The 24,692-nt window shown below is 44.3% G+C and overlaps 2 protein-coding genes across 5 annotated transcripts in view; one reads left to right on the top strand and one right to left on the bottom strand.

Annotated features, from left to right (window-relative positions):
- The window catches only part of ABCC2 (ATP binding cassette subfamily C member 2), a 54,756-nt gene extending 52,439 nt beyond the window's left edge, over window positions 1-2,317 (top strand). Inside the window, exons 31-32 of the mRNA XM_019724878.3 lie at window positions 961-1,155; window positions 1,819-2,317. Of these exons, the coding sequence (XP_019580437.3) occupies window positions 961-1,155; window positions 1,819-1,948 (325 nt within the window). The 3' untranslated portion in view covers window positions 1,949-2,317. The remainder of the gene's footprint in view (window positions 1-960; window positions 1,156-1,818) is intronic.
- Window positions 2,318-11,075: 8,758 nt separating this feature from the next.
- DNMBP (dynamin binding protein) overlaps window positions 11,076-24,692 on the bottom strand; it is a 91,473-nt gene continuing 77,856 nt past the window's right edge. For all 4 annotated transcript variants that reach the window (XM_019724879.3, XM_088791899.1, XM_019724881.3 and 1 more), the window contains 7 exons: window positions 23,777-23,881; window positions 21,181-21,309; window positions 18,700-19,032; window positions 18,116-18,295; window positions 16,717-16,915; window positions 14,108-14,655; window positions 11,076-12,587 (listed from right to left, as the gene is read on the bottom strand). In XM_019724879.3, coding sequence (XP_019580438.3) covers window positions 12,402-12,587; window positions 14,108-14,655; window positions 16,717-16,915; window positions 18,116-18,295; window positions 18,700-19,032; window positions 21,181-21,309; window positions 23,777-23,881 — 1,680 coding nt within the window. In that variant the 3' untranslated portion in view covers window positions 11,076-12,401. The remainder of the gene's footprint in view (window positions 12,588-14,107; window positions 14,656-16,716; window positions 16,916-18,115; window positions 18,296-18,699; window positions 19,033-21,180; window positions 21,310-23,776; window positions 23,882-24,692) is intronic.

Raw genomic sequence — 24,692 nt, 5'->3', positions numbered from 1 at the left:
CCCAACTGAACCAGGCCGGAGTTTGGTACAAGTTAAGGAAATAGTTTTAAAGTTGCCTTGGTTCTTACAGAGAACAACTGGGGAAGTTCATCTTGGGTGACTTCTCATCTCCTGCAGAAATTTTCTTACAGAGAACTACAGAACTTTGGTCTAGCCACCCTCTGTTTAATTTGTTCCCTAATGGCCGTGGCAGGAAAGAGCAATTAGCGAATTCCTGAATATTTCCTCCACATCATTTCCCAAAGCTTCTTTATGTAAGTAAGAGGTCCAGCCTTCATTACCGGCTTTTAGCAAATTAAAGCGATTTGCATTTTACAAGCATATTCGAGTTCCACATACATTGCATCTCACACCAAGACATCATGTTCATTAGAGAGCTACATCCCTAATCGAGGCAGAAGGACTTAAACAAATAATTAGCCTTGAGACTACAATTACACATTAAAATAACAAACGGATTTGCTAAGGCCACTAAGAAATACCACTGGGGCATTCTGGTGCCGTGTCATCCTATATTGATGGTGTCAAGTCAAATACTGCTAAGTGAACTGGGGGCATCTGTCTCCTTTTGGAATTGTACTGGGATATCACTGCAGCCACATGCAAAGCACTATTCCTGGGCTAGTGTTTTCCAAACTGGTTAAACACGAAAATCACCTGGGTGCTTATTAAAAATGCATGTTCCGTGGCTCCTCCCCATTCTTTGAGTAGAGCGGGGCCCACACCATGGAGATTTAAATGAAGTGCCTGTGGTGGGACTTCTAATTAATTGGGAAAGGTTGGCAAATATTGCCCGTGGCAACAGTGAATAGCTGGTGGAAGAGGCTAAGGCATTCTGGGGGGATTTACGAATGCACGTTCTCAACGTCTGATCTGGAATAGGAAAACTGTCCCCACATCCCACCCCAGCTTGCTCCTTGGTCCTTCGGGCTAATGCTCGGTCTTTTCCATTGGCTGCAGCATAGGGCAGAGGCAGCTGCTGTGCCTGGCCAGGGCTCTGCTTCGGAAATCCAAGATTCTGATCATGGATGAGGCCACTGCTGCAGTAGATCTCGAGACAGACCACCTCATCCAGATAACCATCCAGAAGGAGTTCTCCCACTGCACCACCATCACCATCGCCCACAGACTGCACACCATCATGGACAGCGACAAGTGAGTGGGGGAGCGGGGCGGCAGAGCTTGATGGATACAGATGAACCCTTTGACAACAGTAATAGCCTCAGCCGTGAGATATCTTACAGCAGAAGGTTTAACCATCATTTTACTGATGAAGAAATAGAGGCTGGGAGATTTCAAGTAATTTATCCCAAATTATACATCAAGTTAATGAAAACCAACAGGGTTAAGAGTAAACTGGAAAACTGTGTGGAACTATAACCGAATATGGGGAGGTGGGGACATAAGCCAGGAGCGGCAGAAACTGACCACAAACCTTCCCAATTAAACTGGGTCTCAACTGCTCCCCCATAAACAGTTTTCTGTTCCTTCCGTCGCTGACAGATTACATGCCAAATGGGAGTAACGTCAGTAATCTTAGAAACTGTTTAGAGAGGATAGGCTCCCGTAATCAATGCGTATCTTTAAAAATAAGCTTATGTCAACGGACTCATACTGCATATATTCTACTGATTCTTTTGTTTGACATTACGTACGGAATTCATCCACATTGGTGCGGACGGCCGTGATTCATGCATTCTCACTGCTGTGTAGCCTGGTACGAATGCTACACCACAACTTAGTCCCGGTAATTCTGGTAACTGCCGAGATTTGAGATGCTGCTTTCTAAGGCTTGTCTTTCCTTCTTCCTTGTTCCAGGGTAATGGTCCTAGACAACGGGAAGATTGTAGAATATGGCAGCCCTGACGAACTGCTGAAAAAGTCTGGCCCCTTTTATTTTATGGCCAAAGAAGCTGGCATTGAAACTGTGAACAGCACAGCTTTGTGACAGCAGGTCCCATGGCTTACAGAGGAGTATAGCGGTCATTCCTTGTTTCATTTTATTTTTGTGAAATATAGCATACGTCCAGAAATGTGTGTAAAATGTACATTTTAAAGAAGGATCACAACCTTCTTTAAGCACCCATGTACCCACTACCCAGGTTAAGAAAATGAATATTATCAGCGGCATCAGAGAAACCCGGATGATCCCACTTCGGTCCTACCTCCTTGCTACCCACCCCCCAGAGACATCACTATCCTGAATTTCATGATAATTATCCCCTTGCTTTTCATTTTAGTTTTACCACTTCGTATGTATCCTTAAACAATGTGTACCTTTTCTCAAACTTACGTAAATGGCTTGACTCGTACTGCATGTATTTGTCTATGACTTTTGTTTAGTATCATTTTTGAGAGTCATCCATGTTGATGCACGTGGTGAGGCTGGGTCATTCTCACTGCTCTGAGAATGGCAGTGTATGAATACGCCTCCATTTAGCCTCTTTGATGTTGGTCAGCAGTAGGATCATTTCTAGGGTTGTTGTTGTTTTTCCTATTATGAACAATACTGCTGTGAACATTCTGGTCTATAATTCCTGAGATACACATGCAAGACTTTCTTAGGGTATAATGTAGGGATGGGGGGTATCACATGTTTACATGCGTACACTCGGTAATGCCAAGCTGGCAATGCCAATTTCAAACATTTTGTCAGTCTGATGAGTGTGAATTGGTACCTCAGTGAGGTTTTAATTTATAGTTCCTTGGTTACTATTGAGGTTTCAGTGTGACGTTTCTGCTGGTTCTTACTCGTGATGTTTTATTTCCTTGTGAATTTTTACAATAAGCTGCTCACTCACCTTAGCATTTTTTCTGTAAACATTCTTTGAGGCTTGAGTTGAAAGCTCAGCTATCCTAAGAGAAATCCTAAAAGCGTCTGCCTGTCACCTGGGGGCATTTCCCAGAACTTCTTTGAATTAAATTCTCCTCGAAGGAGCCTCAAACCACGTAGTGTGACTTCAGACCACAGTCCAGTGCAAGAGCCAGCTTGTGCTTTTACAGAGTTTCAAGGACAAGTCCTCCCCCTTGACCTAGCATCAGTTCGGAGACAGACATGTTGCTTTGTTGACTCATCCTGCATGGTGGGGTTTATTCCTCCTTTGTATGTATACTGCAGGCATGGCCCTTTTACTCAGGTTTATCAGAGGGTCTTCCGTTCTAGTTTTCATCTTGGCAGACCTTGGCTTTCTCTCTTGCCTTGGCATCCTGTATTGTCAACAAAATGAGAGTTCAAGGTCTCCAGGTTTCAGAAGTCACCCAAGTTTTTGGTGTCACATTATTTTTGGTTCAGCATATTCCTTACGTCCATTTCAGTGACACAATTATAAAAGATTTTTATTTATTTACCATTTTTGCTGAGTAATATGCTCAAGGATTGAAAATGCCTAGTAGAAGGGTGTAAGTAACCACAAGGCTGGATGAGGAAGGAACGTGTTTCCTCCTACGTGCTCGGTTCCCATCAGCATCACTCTGACAATGTCTTTCTGCAATGTCAATTCATACAAGTAGCCACACTGCTTTCAGCTAGAGTTTCTCCAGTATTCCCAGAACCAGTACCCCTCAGAAACGCCAGCAGCAGCTGAGCAGACCCTTCTCAGAAGTCTGGGTTTCTGCTTTAGTGATATCAACTTCTTCCCTTTTGTTCCTGCGGTGCTCACGGGGACAGTCGCTTCTTGCGGTGGCTGCTATCTTATCCTTGGGCCTATCGAACAATTCTTTATATTGTCCTCTGTTAAAATAACCTATGGTTTCTGTCTCCTGACTCACCTAACAGATAGAGCCCTTGAAGATAATCCAGTTAAAGGTCCTTATTTTTCAGATAAGCACCAGCCTGAGAAAGGTTAGATGAGATCCAAAGTCAAAACATGAGTCCTTCTTACTTCAATGATGAAGCCACGCAGTGAATGTTGTGGGAACCAGAGCCAACCTGGATCCAACACTTTGGTGATGACTCCGCCCACTACGAATCTTTCGTTATCCCAGGCCCTGGATAACCCAGCCCCCACCATGGACCATTTATAACATGATTACTCTTTCCCACTTTCCTCCCTGAGGTCCCCTTTTTTGCCAGTCCTTGAAGCATTAAGATGCTTTTGTCTTTGACTTATGCTTTGACCCTATGCTTTTGTCTTTGACCCCTCCCTCACACTCCCTCTGTAGTTTCTCCGTAACTGATTTCATGCACTCTTGTGGTTTCAGCTTCTACCCATATGATTCTCATTCCTAGCCCCTTCATCTCCTCCAATTTTGAGATATATTCAACTGCCTGTGGGTATTATCACCTGGATGTCCTTCAAGCATCTGAAACTCAACTCACTCTACTTTGAGAGCTCTTTCAACTCCCTCCACTCAAAATAAGAGATTTTTTCCCCCCCGTACTTTCTATCTCAAGTGGTAACCTCATTGTCTACTCCGTCCCACCAAATGACAACTTGGGCGTTATTCTTCACTTTTCCTTTTCCAGACCACATCATCCACCAGGCCCTTGCAGTTTTATTTCCTTACCCCCACCACTTTTGCCACCTTTTGGGTTCTCATCACATCTAACCTGGCCCGATGGCATAGGTATTGCTGCTTCCGGTATCGTTTTTTTCTCAAATATATCCACCCACGGCTACCAGTCGCCAAATATACAAACAAGCAGGCTAGTTTTGTATAAGTTCCTTTCAAAGCACCCTTTGAAGAAATCTGTTCCAGTTAGGTAATAGAATCAGCAGACATTTAATCACAAATGCACACTGATCGTGACTTTATTTAAAACTAGCAAACAATATTACACAAACATTGACAATTAAATCTCTAAACTTCTGCAAATTAGATTTAGTTAGCAAAGACCATATTCAACTATAACCATGGATTTAGTCTTCTACATAGATTGGACACTAAACTGTTTTTTAAAAGGCTTCATACTGTTTGAAGATACCCAGTAAAAGATTGTAAAAATACGTAAAAGAACTCGCTGTAAGAAGCACTCCATTTTCATAATGTTCCTTTTTACTTCATGTGCAAGTCATTAGTTATGTTGTAGAATTTAACTGTTACAGTGTAAAAAACAACTACTTAGGAAAGAAGTAGAAAAAACAAAGGAATTTGTGTAAGGAAGTATTTCTTTTTGGTAAAATAAGCATAAAAATAAGAGTTTCAGGAAGAAAATAAAAATTTCTTAAGACTAGTTGGTTCTTATTAAATTAAAAAAATAGACTAATAATGCAGAGCTGCTTTCTTCAACAGTCAAGCCTGTAATTGCCATATTGGTAACCTCTTGGATAGTCACATTGGTCCCTGCTGTGATAGCCATTTGGCTATTTTCCCCGAGCACCACTGTCACTGATTTCAGATCCACTTGTTCTCTTCCTGAGCTTCCACAGTGAATGACGGCTCTGTCAGAGCAGGAGACTTTGGGACATTTACCTGCTACTTAAGCCCAGAGACACTTGTTCCTCTCTGGGAAACGTTGTTGGTGTCCATCTGTAGCATTTGTCAAGTTGTCCTATGTACCTCTGGACACCGATGTCTCTCCCCATACTTGGTGCTAACACCCTGGCCTGCTGGCTCCTTTGTTAGTTAGCACTCGTGTGCTGCTAAATTGTGATCTGGTTTGTCAGGGTTTGGGGTTTGCATTCTAGCATCGTAAAGACACCTCCTATTCCCATAAATATCTGCCTGGCTGATGCACTTATTAGTTCCAATCTGTAAACCAATTATACTTTGGCTAGCTTTTCATTTTCCTCCATCAAAAGGTTAAATTTCTCTGCATGCTTGACTTCAATGTTAACGATTGACCATAATCTTTCTGTTTTAGCTGGACTTGGAGTAGGAGTATGGTTCAAGGGCCAAATCTGGCCTCTTATCTGTTTTGTAAATAAAGTTTTATTAGAACATCCGTGCTCACTTGTTTCTGTATTATCTATGCCTATTTTTGTGTTGCAATGGCAGAATTGAGAAGTTGTGGCACACTGAAAGGCCTGTGAAGCCTAAAATATTTACTATCTGAACTTTTACAGAAACAGTTTGCCACCCTTTGCTCCAGAATCACCAGTGTAATCTAGACTGGGTCATGTTTCCATTCTCAAAGACAACTGGCCTCAAAAATGTCATGTGACTTCAAACCTTTGGTAGCTAAGATGGTCCCCAAAGATGTCCATGTCCCAATCCTCTAAACCTGTGAGGATGTACTTTACATGGCAAAAGGGACTTTGTCGATGTGATTAAGGATATTGCAATGAGATTACCAGGTGGGCCTAATGTAATCCCAAGAATCTTTATGAGAGTCAGGTGGGTCAGAGTTAGAATGAGACGGTGTGATGAGGAACAGAGACATTTGATGATGCTGTGCTGCTGGCTTTGAAGACAGAGGAAGGGGCCACAGCCAAGGAATGCATGCAGCTTGTAGAAGCTGAAAGAGGAAAGGAAACAGATTCTCCCCTAGAGCCTCCAGAAGGAACCGACCCTCCTGACACCTTGACTTTGGCCCCTGAGACTGATTTTGAACTTCTGACCTCCAGAGCTGTAAGATAATAAACTTGTGTTGTTTAAGGCCACAGATTTGTGGTAATTTGTTACAGCAACAACAGAAACTAATACAATACCATAAGCCCAAATAGCTCATAAAATTGCCAATATTCTCCGACTGAAGTCAATATAATGACAACTCATTGATCTTCACTGAATCTCGCTAAGGTTTGAATTTGTAAAGGATGATGCCCAGCTAAAAACAGGTTTCAATGCTCAACCTGTCACCCCTCCTATCAAATTGTAAAGATTTTATTCAGCTCAGTCATATTTGGAGACAGTCTTTTGTTTTTTAATTTCCCCCTCCTTTTCTTCCATCTCCCTCCTCCCTCCCACTCTGGTTCAAGCCGTTGTTTCTCAGTCTAGTTGTGTAGAACACAGCTCCCTGACCCATGCTGGTATTACGAGCCTTGCGCACCCCCAGCTGAGGCAGTCAGTCGCCAGTCGTCGGTTGGCCGCTCACAGCAGCTCACGGCAGCTCTCGCCGGCTGCCGGCCACTCACGCTGGCTGCCAGCCACTGGCCACTCATGGCAGCACACGGCAGCACACAGCAGCCGATGGCAGCTCACAGCAACACATGGCAGCCCACGGCAGATCACACCAACCTCCGGCTGCTCACAGCAGTCCAGCTCCAGGGAGAGCTATTGTTCACAATCTCAACTATAGAGTGCACAGCTCACTGGCCCATGTGGGAATCAAACCGGCAACCTCGGCGGTGTTAGGAGCACGGAGCTCCAACCACCTGAGCCACCGGTCCGGCCCAGGTGATCTTTTCTTGATCTCCACTGAGAGGCTGTAGGAAGGTCCCTGGTTAAAGTGAGTCATGGTGGTTCCTAGGATTGGAGGAGGCTGTTACAGATAGCGAGTCTCTCCCTGTCAGCTTCCCTGATCCTGGACCTGAGGAGTGGCTGCTATGGGAAAGGCTTGCAGTGTGAGTTCTCTTGGTGTCCCAGGGAGGCCTAGGCATGGCGGTGCAGAGGCAGCACCTTGTGACATGGTCCTGCTGGGTCTGCTGCAGAGTCCCACGTGCCTGCCCACTCCCACTAAATGTTTCCTGACGAATACACTGCTGCTGCTCTAGTCAGTGCTCGCTCCCTCCCACCACACCACCAGAACTTGCCTCTACGAAAGCACTGTTTCCACTCCTTTCTCCTCAAAGCATACCTCTGAGTGGTGGTGAGATATGGGTAGCCCTATGTAGCTTGCAAAGTCCACAATTTATTAGAAAAACTCCCTTTTTGATACATACAAAATACTAATATTGATTGTGGGGACAGAGCCAGGAGAGAAGTTCCCAGGCTCTCGGCCTCACGTGGAAAGGTGCTGGCTTGGGTATGGCCAGTCAATGGCCATCAGCTGTGACTAGTTGGCCATCAGCTGTAACCAGTTAGCCATTGGCCACTGGCTGAGCTAGCAAGTGTGGATTGCAGTTAGCAAGGGGTCAGTTGGTTGGTTGGCAGACAAGCAGACGGCAGATTGTGGATCATGTGGCTCCTGCTTCTTGTGTCTCCAACCCAGTTGCCATTGAGACTATAGTGGTATGACTCCCCTATGTATGGCTCCATTGGTGTTCCTTATTGGCCTCACTATATCCTGCGTTCTTATGTGGGGAGCGGGACCAGAGACCCCGCATGACACATGGCACCGCGAGCAGGGTACAGCGCCGGCCAGAATGCCCAGAGGGGTAATGGAGCAGTTTATACGTGTGAAAGCTGATTCGGGAGGCCCCTGAGGAGCGGCACCGGGAACGGGAGGCGCGATCTGCCTGGGAGACTTGAGCCTTCAGATGGCACGCCACCCTCTTGGCCATAGACGACATTGCTTTCCTTTTGATAATCTGCTGCTGCTGTAGGCTCTGAGGGTTGTGGACATCTTGCACCAAAGCCACCACCCACTTGGACACCTGGCACGGCGAGCAGGATTCCGGCCAGGTAGGAATGGTGTTTGACTCTGGGAAGGAGGACAGGTGGCCCCCACACAGTGTGTGGTGCCCGGTAGCTACTGTTCTTAGAAGTTGGACCCTTGAGGAGGGGTGGGAAGATGTGGATAGTTCTCCAGTCAGTGTAGGCCGGAGAAAGCGAAGGTTGCTGCGGCCGTGTGGGCTGGGCAGTGCTTGCTGAGGCAGCCCGGGTGCGAGACTTGTAATCCCAGGAGGAAACGCTTGCTGAGTCCTCGGTGGGGTATGCGGGTGAGGTCAAGGTCGTCCCTCACCCCCAGGTTGGGGACGACTTGGAGCCCTCGCCCTACGGAGAGGGCACATGTTGTAGAGCCGGAGCACAGCCCTGGCGAATGACTGTGAACTATAGGGAATTACCTTCCATCCCTGATTTGATGGACCGCTTGACTGTTTGCTTGGGAACGTACCACCATATAGTGGAACTGGCAGGTGTGTGCTTCCTATGTCTCGCCCCACCGCCAGCAAGACTGTGGTACAGGAACACCCCTTATTGGGGTACAGGTGGATGTTTACTTTCTGTGTCTAGACTGGCTGTTGTCGAGAATGTGTAAGCACCTTGGCTGTGAACCACTGTTGTTCCGGCACGGTATCCTGAGAACCCTGGCTGTGCCCAGGAAGTCTGGCTGTGCCCAGAAAGTAGGTGGGCATTGAGGGACACCCCCTGGGACATTACTTGAACTGGAGTGACACCTTTTCTTGTGAGCTGGATTCCTGACACGGGGCCCCTCACGGAAGACACTTGTCGCGTAGATTGTGAGGTGACACCCTGTAGGGATGGAGTGTGGGCACAGAGTCCCAGAGAGCAGTTTTCAGGCTCTCGGCCTCATGTGGGAAAGTGCTGGCTTGGGTAGTAGATGGCCATCAGCTGTGACTAGTTGGCCATCAGCTGTAACCAGTTAGCCATTGGCCACTGATATAACTGCCATGGCTGAGCTAGTAAGCGCAGATTGCAGTTAGCAAGGGGTTGGTTGATTGGCAGAGAAGCAGACAGCAGATTGCAGGTCGTGTGGCTCCTGCTTCCTGTGTCTCCAACCCAGCTGCCACCAAGACTATAGTGGTATGAACCCCCCCATCTATGGCTCCGTGGGTGTTCCTTTTTGGCCTCCCCATATCCTGCATTCTTAGGCGGGGAGTGGGACCAGAGACCCCGCATGACACCCTGGGTGACAAGCTACTTCCAGACAGGAAACAAAATTCACGAGAGGAAGTAAGCAGGCTAACTGGATTTGGAAATTTTCTTCAGTAACATTTCCTGTTGTTGTGTCTGAAAACATCTGACACCTTTTCCTTCCTTGGTTTTTGTAACTCCTACTCTTCTGAAAGTTACATTTAAACATTTTGCCTAAACAGATACTCCTCACATTTTAATGACACACTAACCAGCTGCAGACCTGGCTCAGTGGGCCTGGGGTGTGGCCTGTATGTCACCCCTGCCCCCCCAGGTCACGTGATGCTGCTGCTGAAGGCCAGTCTTGAAGCAAGACCCAGCAGACATCCCATGTTTAAAACGATCTTCTTTTCATACACTTGCTCCCATCCCAGTGATCTCCCTTTTTGCCAGTGATTCCATCATTTCTTCAATTTCATATTCTTTACAGGATGCTGCTTTTTTCCATTCTCAAGCAATCTTCTGCCCAGTTAACTTTTCCCCAATAATTAGATTTTCTTGCCTTTGATCTTCCTCCCTCCAAATCATCCTGTTGCCATTTTAGCTTTCCTAAAACAGGCAACCCATGAAGAATCCACAGGAGTTTATTACCAGACTCGTCAACTCTAAATTCCTTGAGGACCTCAAGGCTCTCCAATTTATTGTTTACTGTGTGGCAGGCAATGTTCTAGCACTCTCCATGCACTAACTCATTCAATCTTTACATGAAGTGGATAGTATTCCTATCTATTGTAGATGAGGAAACTGAAGCATGGGTTAGGTAAGTTGCCAAGGTCACAAAGCTCTTAAATGTCTGAAGTCAGACAGTCTGGCTCCAGAACAAGGTGTAAAGACTCAGTGAGAGAGCCCGAGGCCCAAGTTTGAAACCAGGATCAAAACCTTGATAAGTCGCAATGTCACTGAACCCCATTTTCCTAGTACATAAAATGAAAGAGTTGACCTATAAGTTTCGTTCCCAGTGTCTACTTCAACTGTGTTTTCTACTCTTTATCAAGAGCAGACTGCTTCACTGTCAGCCACTTCCCACGGCTGCCAGGGCTCCTGCTGTCGCCCCCTCCCACCCCCAATTTTGCCCAAGCTGCTACCATGTGACCTTGTTCGTCTCTAATGCATCAGTTTTCACATCTGTAATATCAGGAAAATACTTACCTCTTAGGAATTCCAGCTTAGAGAATTCAAGTCTTCTGCTAGGATTTTATAGTATAAAGTGGTTTAAAATAAAAAGGCAATCACCTGCAGCATGGATATCTTTTGAGTATATAGTAATTCCATTGATACTATATTTGACAAATGATTTTTTTTACTTGAATTTCTTCAGTTAGCCTCTCCCATCTCCCGGAATTTGGGCATCACTTAATTATCAGGACGGTAACCTCAGGAATCTGAAAGGAAGGTTCAGCCTAAACGTGGAGGGAAATCAAGAAAACATACTCACGGCCCTTAGAAATGCTTTTATTTATAAAATAACTACTTCAATATAAACACCTCTAAATATAAACACTATTCACAAGAGGCTCTCATTTCTGCCTTCTGACCGACAGACACGGGGAGAGTCTTCCGGTGAGGATTAGCAAATCTCCTCCTGAGGCCGGAGAAAGGTCTGACCAGGCACTTTAGTCTCCAGAGTGCCACCCATTACACCATGGAACCTACTGTAATCAGGCACTTTAGAATGTTTGGCTTAAACTGTAGTCTCTGAAGCATGGAGATTAGAGGTGAAACAGAAAATCCTGATTTCCAAGTCTAGGATAAGCTACTGGGGGCACTGCTTATCCTAATTCAAAGACACATAAGTTATGTTTTCTGCATCTGTGGAGAGTAGTGTGCTCGGATGAAGGAGAAAGGCATCCAGTCTTCCACCAGGCTGGACTGGATTAGGTCTCTGTAGTGTGACTCCTTTTAATGGAATGGCTGGATCTCTGATCCTGTTCTCCCAGAAAAACCTACTGGTTTTGGGGTAGCAGGAGAGAGCATCAGGAGAGATTACCAAGCACAGATTGTGTAAAGCAGAGGTGACTGACTGTCAGGTGACGGTGAAGGTGACTACACCTAAAAAGGAAGAGAACCGTTCAGATGAAGGCTGAAGGAAAATAAACACCCTACATGCTTTTCAAAAGGAGAAAGAAAGCAGCTGAATTTTGCATAACCAAACCAATCTGGAAATGAAGTGAAAGAAGAAAAATATTACAGATGGTAGTGTTTTAAAGACTTTTAGAAAGTGGGGTGGGTGTGTGTGTGTAAACGTGACACTGAAGCTTTGAAATACCAAAATTGGTACCATCCTAACAAACTCTTGCCATAGGCAGAGGCAAAGCCTAAAAGGGCTTCCGGAGAATTCTCGTCACCCAAGTTGGTTTCTGAGCAGGTGATTGTGGACCATGGGACCAGGCCACACTTAGTATGGTACAACCAACGGCAACATCTTCTAATGCTATCACACAGCTTCCAGCATTCAGGGGATACTGGTCTTCTGACTGGAAATTTCTCATTTCCATAGGCTGACCCGGGGACTAGCCTCTCTTCTCATGGTCACTGAATTATTTTCAAGCCCAGGGTCCATTTCAAATTCTAGAAATTCTAGTGAGCATCAGGGTTGACAACCCAATTGAGGAGAACAGGACTTATCTTGTGCCCACTGTGGCTTGGTTAAGCAATGCGGACAGGGTCTGTGTGTCCAGAGCTGGTGCCCTCTCCATGGACCACCAGAACCCTTCAGCAGAAGGAAGTGAGGGCAGCAAGGTTGAGTGGGAGGCAGAGCAGGTTCAGGTGTACTCAGTTTTGCGAATATAATTGGATGGAACATAGCCTTTCTTCCCATTGACTTCGGCTAACCACCACTCTGTATTTCCCGTAACATCTTTAAATTCTAGGATCTTGAGTCTCTGATTGGCTGACACACTCAGTTCATTTGGGTTCCGTGCCTTGAAGGTATAAATAGCAAAATAGACCTGTGTGAGGGAGAAAAAAATGGGTCAGGCAATGAGAAACTGCTTGGAGTAACAGAATTTCCTGTGGTGACGGGGATGGTCTATATCTGTACCATCCAATATGGGGGCCCCTAGCCACACTGTCCTCAACCGTTTATTGAGCATTTGAAATACGGCTAATAAGACAGAGGAACTTAACTTTTAAATTTAATTTTAACTAACTTAAATTTAAATGATATGTTTGTTAGCTACATCGGGCTGGTGGCTACCATAATGGACAGGGCAAATTCAAAGAAAACCAAAATTCCCAGATTTTTACTCTTTCAGAGTTGCCTTAAAAAGTGGAAGTAATGAATCTTCAGTAAATATGGAGGAGGGATGAGATTCAAGGATACCCTTCTATATCCCAAAATAGACATTCTGAATTTCAAAAACTTAAAAAAACAAAACAAAAACACAACTGATCTCAAAGCAAAAACGGATGCCCTCTAGGCGCCAATAACAAAGACACAAGGCAAAGAGAGGGTGCTGGTCAGTGGTCAGAGGGAGAAGCTGTAAGGCCCATGGGGACACGAGGAGGCACATCTGAGGTGTGGGGTTTCAGGACCTGCCCAGGGACAGGAGTTGATGGGGCTAGAATTGAGCTCCTGGCACAAAGCCAGAATCTAACAGGGCCATTTTCTCCCTCAATATGTCTAGAAAAACTGTCCACAGGTGGGTCCAGAACTGGGATGTCTGTCCTGGGCTGTGGGTAGTAACAGAACCACCAGAGAGAAACAGCCATGCACTGTGCTCACCTCGCACCAAGGGGAACACGGTGTAGAAAAGTCTGAGCTGAGAAACAAGTACAAAGTGTGTTGGAATCCAGAGCGTGGCCAAGGCAAACACCGCCACAACCCAGCCATCACGGAGTCGCTCAGCAAGGCAACCCCGCGGGAGATGAGCTCACAGACACATACTATAACACACACGGAAACTCACTGCTGCAAGAGTGAGCAAAGGCAACAGGTGAGGGAGCTGGGGGCTCCCCAGCTGTGAATCCGAAAGTACCTTCAAAGCACGCAGGTTTAAATGTTCAAGTTACAATGGCCATATTCGAATTGCCACGACAACAACAGAAAGTTACAAAAAAAGAATAAGAAAAACAGAAACAGAGCCAGAATCTTATTTCTAAGTTCTAAAACTGAAAATATAGTATTGAATAAAAAACTGAAGAACGGGATAAACCGCAGACTTTATACACTGAGGAAGTAGTGAACTGGGAGAACGGGAGACGTTTTCATCCTAACACCTTGTAAATGCCCCAAATGACACCGCAGCAGGGCTTCAGAAACAGCCTGTGAGGAGTCAGCCATGGCAGGTGCCCAGAAGTTGCTGAGATGCCCGCTCCCACAGCAGTGAGTTCCATGTGTGCTTTCTAACATCTGTCCCTGCGCCCACCCCCAGGTCACCACCAGGCCCTGGGCAAGCCTCTGACTCACTCACTCCTGGACCCACGACACACGGGCCACCATCCTGCATGGCGAGCAGGGAGCACGTACCTGGTTGCCTTCTGCCTCACTGCCCTGTGGCTCCTCGGTTCTGCCTTCCTGAGACTGGGCGGTTCTTGCACATCCTTTTACGAGGTCTTTCCCCTGCCCGTTCCGCCCTGGTATGGCGCAACCAGTCCTTTCTAGATGCCTGGGGTTTCGGGAGCTCCTCAGGGTGGGGGCGGGCTGCTCAATGTCTTGGGCTGCATCTGTGGACTCCCAGGGCCTAGCCTGACCGGTGGAGTGCGGGTCTGAAGGGCAGCTGGAAGGACTGCTCTCTGAACTGCCCAAGTTTAAGGAGGCGCTGAGAGCTCCCGGGTCCAGTTCCTTCCATGAAGATGCATCTTGAGGCTGTTTCCGGCAAGGCCCTGAGGTGAAGGACACAGCCATACTGCTGGTGTTGAAGGTCAAGGTGCTGCTACTGTTCTGCCGTGGGAACCTGGGGGACGAAGCGCTGTGCTCTGACTCAGTAGAGGAATGGCTGCCAACAGACACGTCCGAGTGGCTGCGACGCGCATTGTAGGGCCTCAGGAAGGAGCTGTACACAAAACCTTTGGTGACTACGGAAAGGAAAAATAAACATGAAGAGCTTGTTGTGGGAGGGAGTGGGGGGAATCGACAGAGAAGGAAAAGAAACTATGGTTCAAATGCGGGGTCAATAGTGAGAGACACAAAATAAGATGCCCAGTGACAAAACGGATGAGACACGAATCCCAGGATACAATGTGGGTGGGTAGAGAAGAAATGCCATGGCTGCCCGCCAACTCATTCTTGTTACCACTTCATACGGTAACAGATGAGTGAGAAGGAGGCCTTTTGGAAAGTCAAGAGGACAGTGATAAAAAGGACAAGTTGGAGAATGAGCCTCTGAGGACAATTTAAAGGGTATCTAGATCATGGAAACAAAGGCTAAGGGAAGACTTAACTAAGGATATGTTCGAACACACCAGTGTGGAAAAGAGGGATTTTAAAAGCCATCCTCATCGTAACAGAGCCCCTCAGATATGCCTCCCTCCCTCCGTCCACAACACTTGAACCTCCACCCCTGGTTTCGGAATGCGGTGGGAGTACTGTAAGAACAGTCTCAAGTGGGAAGCTGTTTATATGCGTTAGCATACACACATAACACACGCACAGCACATGTTCACTTTAATTGTAGAAGATGAGGACAGAAAGGATCCTCAGCTAAAACTTTTAAGCATAAATTAGGAATTGAGATCCCCAATCCACAGGAAAAAATGTTGTAATATTAAGAAGGCAGAGACCCACAGTGTGTAACTTCCACGCAAGCAACAGCCATCCCTGTCTTGATCTTCGATGTGTTTCCTGCACACGTTTATTATATCTGCTGAATAATGGCAAGGGGTCTCCTGGGCAGATGGCGAGGGGTAGAGGGTCTAACAGCAGATCCTGCCACCACCTCACTTATCAGGGTTGAGTCGATACAAACCCCAAGGATGACGGAGCCTTGTGAACAGCTTGGACCTTTCCAAGGAGCTCACCTGTCCGTGAACCCATCAGTGGCTCTCACCTGCCCATCACCCTGGGAGGCCCCAGCCTTGTCCTTCCTTTTCCAGCTCAATCTCTATTATTTTGGGGAAGCAGAAGTGGGGGAGGAAAAAAATCCACAAATACTTTTAAAGAAACTGAGAAATGTTAAAAATTTTCAGTTCTGGGCAATGTGAACTCAGAGGCTTATTATATGGGTCCATAATCCACATCTAAAATGCTTAGGACCAGATGTGTTTTGGAATTTCGATTTCTGGATTTGGGAAAGGTAATCAAGTACATATACTATATATTTCATAATATTCCAAGCAGGGCCTGGCTCAATATCCCATTTTCAAATCCATTAATGTTACTGTAGCAAAATATGTAACTCTTCACACTAAAAGGGGTAAGTAATGATTATAAATAGCTTCACAACTCTGTCTGGGTTTTGCTGCAGAATGAGTTCAGAGTCAGGCAGGTTTTGGCAAATGAGCTCTGGGGAAAAAAAATAACTTTGATTTTTCAAAGCTTTTCAGATTTTGGAATTGTGGAAAAGGATTATGGATCAATATTATTCTTTGTACTTTTCTTTAAGTTCTGTACCCCTTTCCCAGCCCCCCCCCCAGAAAAAAAGCTGTAAGCTGTTTTGAAAGTCATTCCATAAACAGTCACGAGGTAAAATTGTTTGTTATGGGGGGGGAAAAACTCAAAATGCAAACAAAACCCTCTTTCTTACAGGTTTTAAATTCACACACTGACAAAACACATTTGCAGAACTTAGAAGAAGGCAGCTCATTTTGTGGTTTGCTCAGAATAGGCTGCGAGGGCACAGGACCCATCGGGCAGCACCCACTCCCTGTAAGAGCTGTAAAGCATGGCAAGTCTTGCAAGGTAAGTAATGGAATCTCCTCTGGAATTTGTAAAAAACAAAAACAAAACCAAAGACAGGTTTTGTTTCAGTAATGACTTGGGCATTACACTCTCCAGAGATGGACAGAACTTTCAAGGTTATTTATTCCCTTTAATCAAAGACGCTCCTATTTCTTCCTGGCCCAGACAGGATTCAGGTACGCCCCAAAGCACTTCTTCCTCATTTAGAATTACAGTAATCAGATGTCCAATATTCTTACCTCCGTTGTCAATCAGCCAGCGGTTCTGACTGCCCATGGGATCCTTCTTTTTGATCACACCCACCAGATCACCTTCCAGAAGTGAGACATCCAGGTCTTGGGCAGCATTGAAGTTCCGTTCTGCTTGGAAGAGTTTTTCTGGGGGATACCTTGCCAGAAGGGAGGCCCGGAGCTCTTCTGACTGCAGCATGTAACTTGGCTGAGAAGCAACACAAGAAACAACATGAACAGAAACCTTCCCTGGCCAGTCTAATCCCGCACTTAATCCCAACACGTTGTCAGAGTCTCAGAAACGGGAGCAGTGACAGCCAGCTGCTCCCTACTCTCATCAGATGTTTCTGTGCCTGAGTCAGTCTGTGGCTGGGTAAAAATCATGAGCTCTTAGGTCATGTTTTGGTGCCTTGGTAGCTACTAAGAAAATTTAACACACATTTAGTTTTCCTCTCTTATCTTGTGACAAAAAAAATGTGATTAAAGTACCACCTCAGAGACTCAAAATATCTCAAGTTACTAGGTCTTCTTATATTTTGCTCTAGGAATCTATAAACAACTGAGACTTTTCTTATAATAAATTTGATTCCCCCATTTAAGGTAATATAAATTACTGTCTATGGGATTATATGGGGCAAAAATATTGTAAGCGAAGTCTGCAGTCTTTTAGATTATGACCCGATGTAATCTGGTACTATGGAGGAACTGAGTTTAAAAATAAATGTACCGCTAGGTAAAAAAACAGTCAGCCATGAACTGTTCAACAGTAAATCAGATAATTACCTTTTCTAATACATGATCAAAAATAGGGAGACCTGGCAGAATTAATAAACCCTTAAGTCAGTTCCATTAATTAACTGATTAAAATATTAATACTAATACTTTACTAACTTCTTTCATTGGATAGACTAGATCCAAGAATGCTTTTCAGAGGACATTTGGAGGTGCATATCAAGTGTGAGAAAACTATAGGTGGTCACACTGGTAATGCTCAGTAATAATGAGTGAGTGAATGAGTCCATGACAGATGAGAACTCAACAACCTTTATTCTCCAATCATTATAAAATACTTAAACTCCTACTAATTGCTAATCTGTAGAGACAGAGCTGGGTCTATCAACATTAAAAATAATAACAACAATGATACCTCACTTGTACAGTGCTTACTAACTGCCAGGCAATTGCTAAGTGCTTTACATATACTAACTCCTTTAAACCTCATAAAAACTCTGAGAGGAAGGCATAATTATTATCTGTGCTTTACAGATGAGGAAACCTAGGCACAGAGGTAAAGGTACTTGTCCAACGACATGGAGTGAGTATTGGGATCTGAACTCCGGCGGTCTAGCCCCCGAGTTCACACTCTTAACCATGAGGCCATATGACCTTTCTCCAGTTCTCTACTCACCAGGCCCAGGAGTGGCTTTCGGGCAGACTGGTGGTCCATGGTTTTCCTCTCAAATGGCCTCTTGGTAGCTGGCAGAGTCTCTGGGAAGAAGGTGAAAACCTGGAGTTGCTGCAGAACTCTGCTGTGCTCTTCATGGAAGATGGCGATAAGGTTTCCCTCTCTGCCGGCAGCTTTCAGTAACTGGAGTCCATGGGAAGAGCAGAGACAGAGGAAAGGAGAGAACACGAATGAGAGATCCCAGGGCTGACAAAGTCTCGTTCAAACCAACCGGAAGCTAAAGTTCAGCTGCAGTTCCCTCTGTGTAAGCTGCCAACGCTGCAGCCTGACGCAAGGGACAAGGCTCTCTGTGGCATTGCCAGCGGGCCAAGTTGGCTCTTCTGGGGGCTGCTCAGGGTGGAAAGAGGGCTGTTTAAAAGCCACAGGTTTCATGGCACTGTCAAGAATTCCAATCCTGACGGCCTGACCTAATGACATAGTTAAATCTACCTAGTTTGAATAATGTCTCAAACAAGCCTACTGTGCATTTCCAGAAAAACACCAGGAGAACTCCAGAGATGACGTCTCCACGGGGGGAAGGGACTCACTGAGAGCAGCGGCTTCAGCTGCTCCAGGGCCTGGCGCACGAAGTCACAGTGGGCCTCGGCATAGCCGTGGACGCAGTTGGTGAAGAGGCCCTGGGCGAGCTGCTGGAACTTGGGCAGCTCGTCCAGCAGCTGGGCGTTCAGCGCCTCGTAGTTGTTCCGGGCCGACTGCAGCTCCTCCAGCGTCTTCTTGTCCTTTAGCTTCTCCGCCCGTTCTGTACAGTTACAGAAGTCCAGCAGCTTGTCGAAGCGCTTCTGTACCAGCTTGTGGGGCCCTGTAAACATGCTCAGTAACTGATTTAGGGGAGAGATGACAAGCCGCTCCGTCCTCTCCTTCTGCAGGGACGAGAAAGGCACGTTGCTCAATTGGTCAGCATCCCACAGTTGCTATTCTCTAAAATACTCTTCAGGTTGATTGTGTTATATCTTGTGCCACCTGCTTTGCTCCTGGTGCATGAGCTACACCCATGCAGATCCAGCGGTGTCCTGCTTATCCAACACCAAATGTGTGTACATACTCCATAAAACTTCTCAACTTACAACTCTTTCCCCCAATAATTTGCACACACCAGAGTCTGCAGATGTGCTAATCCCTCCTTAGCTCCATAGTTGCTAACTAATGCTAAACTGCACACATTAATGTGATTTTTGCATTATAACCCAGATGTGACACTCTGCTTGGTATCGCTTATTATGTGTACATGTCCATATAGCTTGAATTTAACTTAAGGTTTAGTTATTACCTAAATCTGGGATAGAGAAAGTTTAATATACCCATAATACTTTTTCTGATAATAACTACTATAATATCTCTTTTCATTTTTCAAAGGACTTTTTAAATTCCTTCTAGTGGAACAGACACTGAGGGCAGGGTTTTGACACATACAAAACATCAAAAGGTACTAAGTAAGTTATTTTTAATAAGATGCTACTAGTTAGAACACCTGTAAGTACCCCGAGTGTGTATGTATTCTGCAGCTTCAAGCCATCCAGACATCTCCAAGACTCTATTAACCCCCACCCATTTCTTTCTACTTGGGACCAAATAAATACCATATACAGTTGACCCTTGGAGAATGCAGGGGTTCGGGGCACCAACCCCTGCACAGTCGAAAATCCTTGTATAACTTATGACTCCCCAAAAACTTAACTATTAAAAGCCTACTGTTGACCAGAAGCCTTACCAATAACATAAACAGTCAATTAACACGTTTTGTATATTATTATTATCTGTATTCTTATAATAAAGTAAGCTAGAGAAAAGAAAATGTTATTAAGAAAATCGTAAGGGAAATACATTTATAGTATTTATTGAAAAAAACACCCATGAATAAGTAGACCCACGCAGTTCAAACCTGTGTTGTTCAAGGGTCAACTGTATATCTATTTAGAATTTCCCAAGCAATTTGACCTTTAGTACTTTCTTTGTAATTTGTGCCATCTTAAAGAGCTATTTGTTAACTGCTTAACTATTCCTAAATATTCCTTTTTAAGTTATTATTTTCCTGTAGTTGTGTTCTTTTGATCAGAGTTATCAGTAGTGATGCCAGATTAAATTTCTTAGTTTTTCTTTGTCCCTGAAGTTAGTCTGATCACAAGCTATAAGAAATCTGGGGGCCAGCCGGGTGGCTCAGGCGGTTAGAGCTCCATGCTCCTAACTCCGAAGGCTGCCGGTTCGATTCCCACATGGGCCAGTGGGCTCTCAACCACAAGGTTGCTGATTCAATTCCTTGAGTCCCCAAGGTATGGTGGGCTGCGCCCCCTGCAACTAGCAACAGCAACTGGACCTGGAGCTGAGCTGCGCCCTCCACAACTAAGATTGAAAGGAAAACAACTTGACTTGGAAAAAAGTCCTGGAAGTATACAAGTTCCTCAATAAAGTCCTGTTCCCCTTCCCCAATAAAATCTTTAAAAAAAAAAGAAATCTGGTGGCCGGCCTGGTGGCTCAGGTGGTTGGAGCGTCGTGCTCCTAACACTGAGGTCGTCAGTTGGATTCCCACATGGGCCAATGAGCTGCGCCCTCTACAGCTAAGATTGTGAACAACGGCTCTCCCTCGAGCTGGGCTACTGTAAGCAGCCAGAGGTTGGCGTGAGGGGCTGGCAGCTGCTGTGAGTGGCCGACTGGAGACCGACCCCCTCAGCAGGGGGGAGCACAAGGCTCATAATACCAGCTTGGGCCAGAGAGCTGTGTCCTACACAACTAGACTGAGAAACAATGACCTGGACTGCAGTGGGGGGCGGGAGTAAAAAATAAAAAATAAAAAAAGAAATCTGTGTGAATACATACAGGTCCTACCTGTCCTTTTAACAAATTGCAAGTCATGTTCTGAATATAAAAGGCTGATACAAACGTCCTAGAGGATCGCCAGGACTCCTGATGCGCGGAGTCTGTCTTTGTAGAATTAACTTTTCTATGAGCAGGATGTTAGAGAGAACTCCCAGAAGAGGGCCAACGACGAAAAGCAGGTGACGATAGAAACTTACAAAATTTGTGAAGAGCTGATCACTGACGTAGCGATGCACCTTCTCAAACTGTTCCAAGTCTTTGTGTCCCTTCTCCATGCACACATCCCACATGCTCACGGCAGCTACCACTTTCACACATGCCGATTCCTGGAGCCAGTTAGAAACAAACACAAATAACATCAAACAGAACTTGCGAGCCTTCATCATTCATCCCAGATAGCAGTCTGGGACAAAAGGGGCCCACAATTAAAAATTTTCTCTCTGTTGTAGCATTTTAGCTTTGAAACACGCATACTCTCATAAATTGTGATTTATGCGGCACAGGGAAAAGCCTAAGACTTTTAATTATGGAAGAACTGGTGAAAGCTTTTTCATTTTCTGTCAGTGACAAAACTCTTCAACATTTTCTCCCTTAATCTCCACTGTCAGCAGTTAGAACCAAATTGATTTGCCTATCAAATGGCTGTCAATGTTAACATATGTCCCACCTCAACATGTTATCACCCATTGCTTTGGAGATGAGCCTTTTAAGAGTTGGGGGCTCCAGTGTGTATTTACTACACATTTAAAAAACATGGGAAGAGAATAGCCCAAAGGGGGATACCAAGTAGAGGAATTGTAGGGGGAAATCCTCAGACAAGGGAATGTACTTGGTAGTTGTCCCAATACTGTTTTGTCAAATCTCTTACTTGAAACCAATGTGCTCCTAGTTTTATAAATCCTAATTTTTACCTAATTACATTTTAAAAATATGAAAGGAAAGAGTTTGATATTTAAAGGAAATGTAGGGGGCATTTCAAATCAGTGGGGATTACTCAATAAATGATGATTGAATAACCAGTTAAAAAACAAAAAACCAAAGCTGGATCCCCACCTCAAACTTCTCATAGACTAAAGCAAATTCCAGCTAAATCAGTAACTTCAACATTTTAAAAATTAAATGACAAAAGTTCTAAAACATTGGAGATATGTTTTTTTATTACTTTGGAACAGGAAAGGCCTTTTAAAGAATGGCACAGAACTAAGAAGGCATAAAAGTCTAATTGGGCTACACACAAAAAAACTTTTCTACATGGAGAAAGAACTTTAAGAAAACTAAAAAATCAACAAACTAGGGGTAAATGTTTGTAAACCATCATCTCAAAGGACTAATTTCTCCAATATATACAGAGGTTCTACCAGTCAATAAGGAAAAGATTAACAAATCAATAAATAAGTGCCCCCAAATATAAACAAATCACAGATAAAGAAATATAATAACCTAAAACATGAAAATACCCTCAATTTAAAGAAATGCACATTTAAACTATATTGAAATAGCATGCTTTCACTTATCTTCACTTGGCAGAAAAAGACAAAACATTTTGATTTTGATAACAGTGTGTGTTAGCAAGGGATGGGGAAAACGTCTCATGTATTAATATATATTTCACACATACATTAACAATATCTATCAAAATTTACAGTCATATGTGATTTGGCTCAGAAAATCTTGTACTCTGGCTATTAGATATACTCTTATAGATCAGCAAATTATGCATCTACAAAGATATTCCAATGCCAAAGTTTCTCATCTTTTGCAACTACAAACAATTTAAATGATTATCAATAAGAGACTAGTTAAATATACTATGGCACGTCCATACAATTAAATATTATGCAGTTATTAAAAAAAAAAGCAAAGCAGCTCTATGTGTATATGTATGGACTGACTTCCAAAATGATGCTATTAAGTGCAAAACCTAAGATGCTCAATAGTGTGTAACACACACACACACACCTGTGATAGGAGAGAAGAACCTGATAAATGGTCCTGCTGCCACAGAAGATGACCAGGAGACAGGGGTAAGAGGAATAATTAGTTTTACTTTTTCCTTCTCCCTTTGGTATCTTTTGAATTTTGTACCTTTTTAGTTACAAATATGATTTTTTTTTAGAAAGCAAAGGATTTCTCATAAAGAAAATTATTTGTTTCATAGGATGAGATTTTCAAGTGTGAGAGACAGGGGTATATTATATACGTATATAAACACCATTCTATTAACTCAACAGAGAAATTGGATATGAATAGAAAGGATTCTAGTCCTGGTTCTGACTTCATGGAGGAAATAGTGTCCAGGGACAAGGCAAGGATGCCCTGGGCCTGATCTCATCAACTCCAGTGACCCAGACCCTGTCATGGTTCTAACTTGAGAGGCCTTCTGTATAGCAACTAAGTTGGAAATGAACCTTATTATTAGAAAGCACACCTCCACAGGAACCATTCTCTTACTATTCTATCGTCAAAATGATTTTGACAAAAACTGTGACAAGTACTTCTTATACAATTGGAGATAGGAGACAGTCAAGAAGGTGGTGGGAGGAAAAGGTGATGAAGATTGAAAGAGAAGGAGGAAAGAACTAGACCACCTTAAAATTCACACAATAGTGCTGAGCTTCTAAATGTTACTTAACTTTTAAATAACCTACAGGAATCCCAATAAAAAGTAAGTCATGGCATAATGGCCATCTGAGTCCAGATTACTCAACATTCATTCAACAATCTGCTGAATGAACAGGAAATGGACCAAATTACACCATATGTGATTCTAACTAGAGTGATATCTTCACTCACCCGGATATGCTGGAGGTAGAGAGACAGGTCTCGGATAAAAGATTTGATCAGTCTTTCTTGCATGCGGAAGTTCTTTTCTGTTTCTTCAAATACTTCATCTTTTATCTGTTCAAAATAAACAAGTGCTGTTAACAGATTTGGACTCTCCCTCAATCTACCTTACTGGCAAAAGTATTATTCTTAAAAACATCTTGTGTTTACATTTTAAACGTTTGATGTTTCCCTGAATCATACTGAATTGAATTTAAACACTTCTATGTGGTTTTGAACGATTTCCCAAATACAGAAGGCCCCCTGACCTTCATACCCCACCTCCGAGCTCCTGATGGAAATCCTCTGCTCTAGCCAGGCTGTTCTCACTGTTCTGGCACCTGCCGTGTTTGTTGACCTGGTGCTTCTGCCCATGTTGTTGCTTCTCTTTCCCCCATGCCAAACCTGCCGCCTTCCTTTAAGATTAAATCTCTTGCCAATAGGCTCAGGCTCACTGAGCTCCTGCTTTCTTAAGAACTACAGCACGTAGAGAACAAACTGCAACTTAGCAACTGATTATTTCTAGCTTGCCTTTTCCAATACTGGCACCACGTACATGTGGCACAGTGAGTGAAGTCTGGAGACTTCGGATCTACTCAGCACTGTCGATAAACTGTTTTTCAGATCTTTTAATCCCTCAGACTTTATAGTTCCTTGTGTGTAACATACGGTGTTGAACTTAGGTGATCTCGTAAATCCCCTCCAGCTTAATAGGTCTACAATCTTAGCTTTGTCTCCCTAAATAGATTATAAGCTTTTTATGGGTGCCTAAAACCACAATAATTATTATATATTTTTATATAATACTATAAAGGCCAATCTGGCCTCCTGATTTGCCTGTGTATACACTGTACGCAGCTGACCAAGGCACAGATGGAGGGTTGGG

Source organism: Rhinolophus sinicus, chromosome 15 (genome assembly GCF_057876585.1).
Source record: "Rhinolophus sinicus isolate RSI-liver-muscle chromosome 15, RSI-T2T, whole genome shotgun sequence".
Classification (NCBI taxonomy): Eukaryota; Metazoa; Chordata; class Mammalia; order Chiroptera; family Rhinolophidae; genus Rhinolophus; species Rhinolophus sinicus.
Note: the sequence above shows the minus strand (reverse complement) of the source record. Positions and strands in the feature narration are given on the sequence as shown.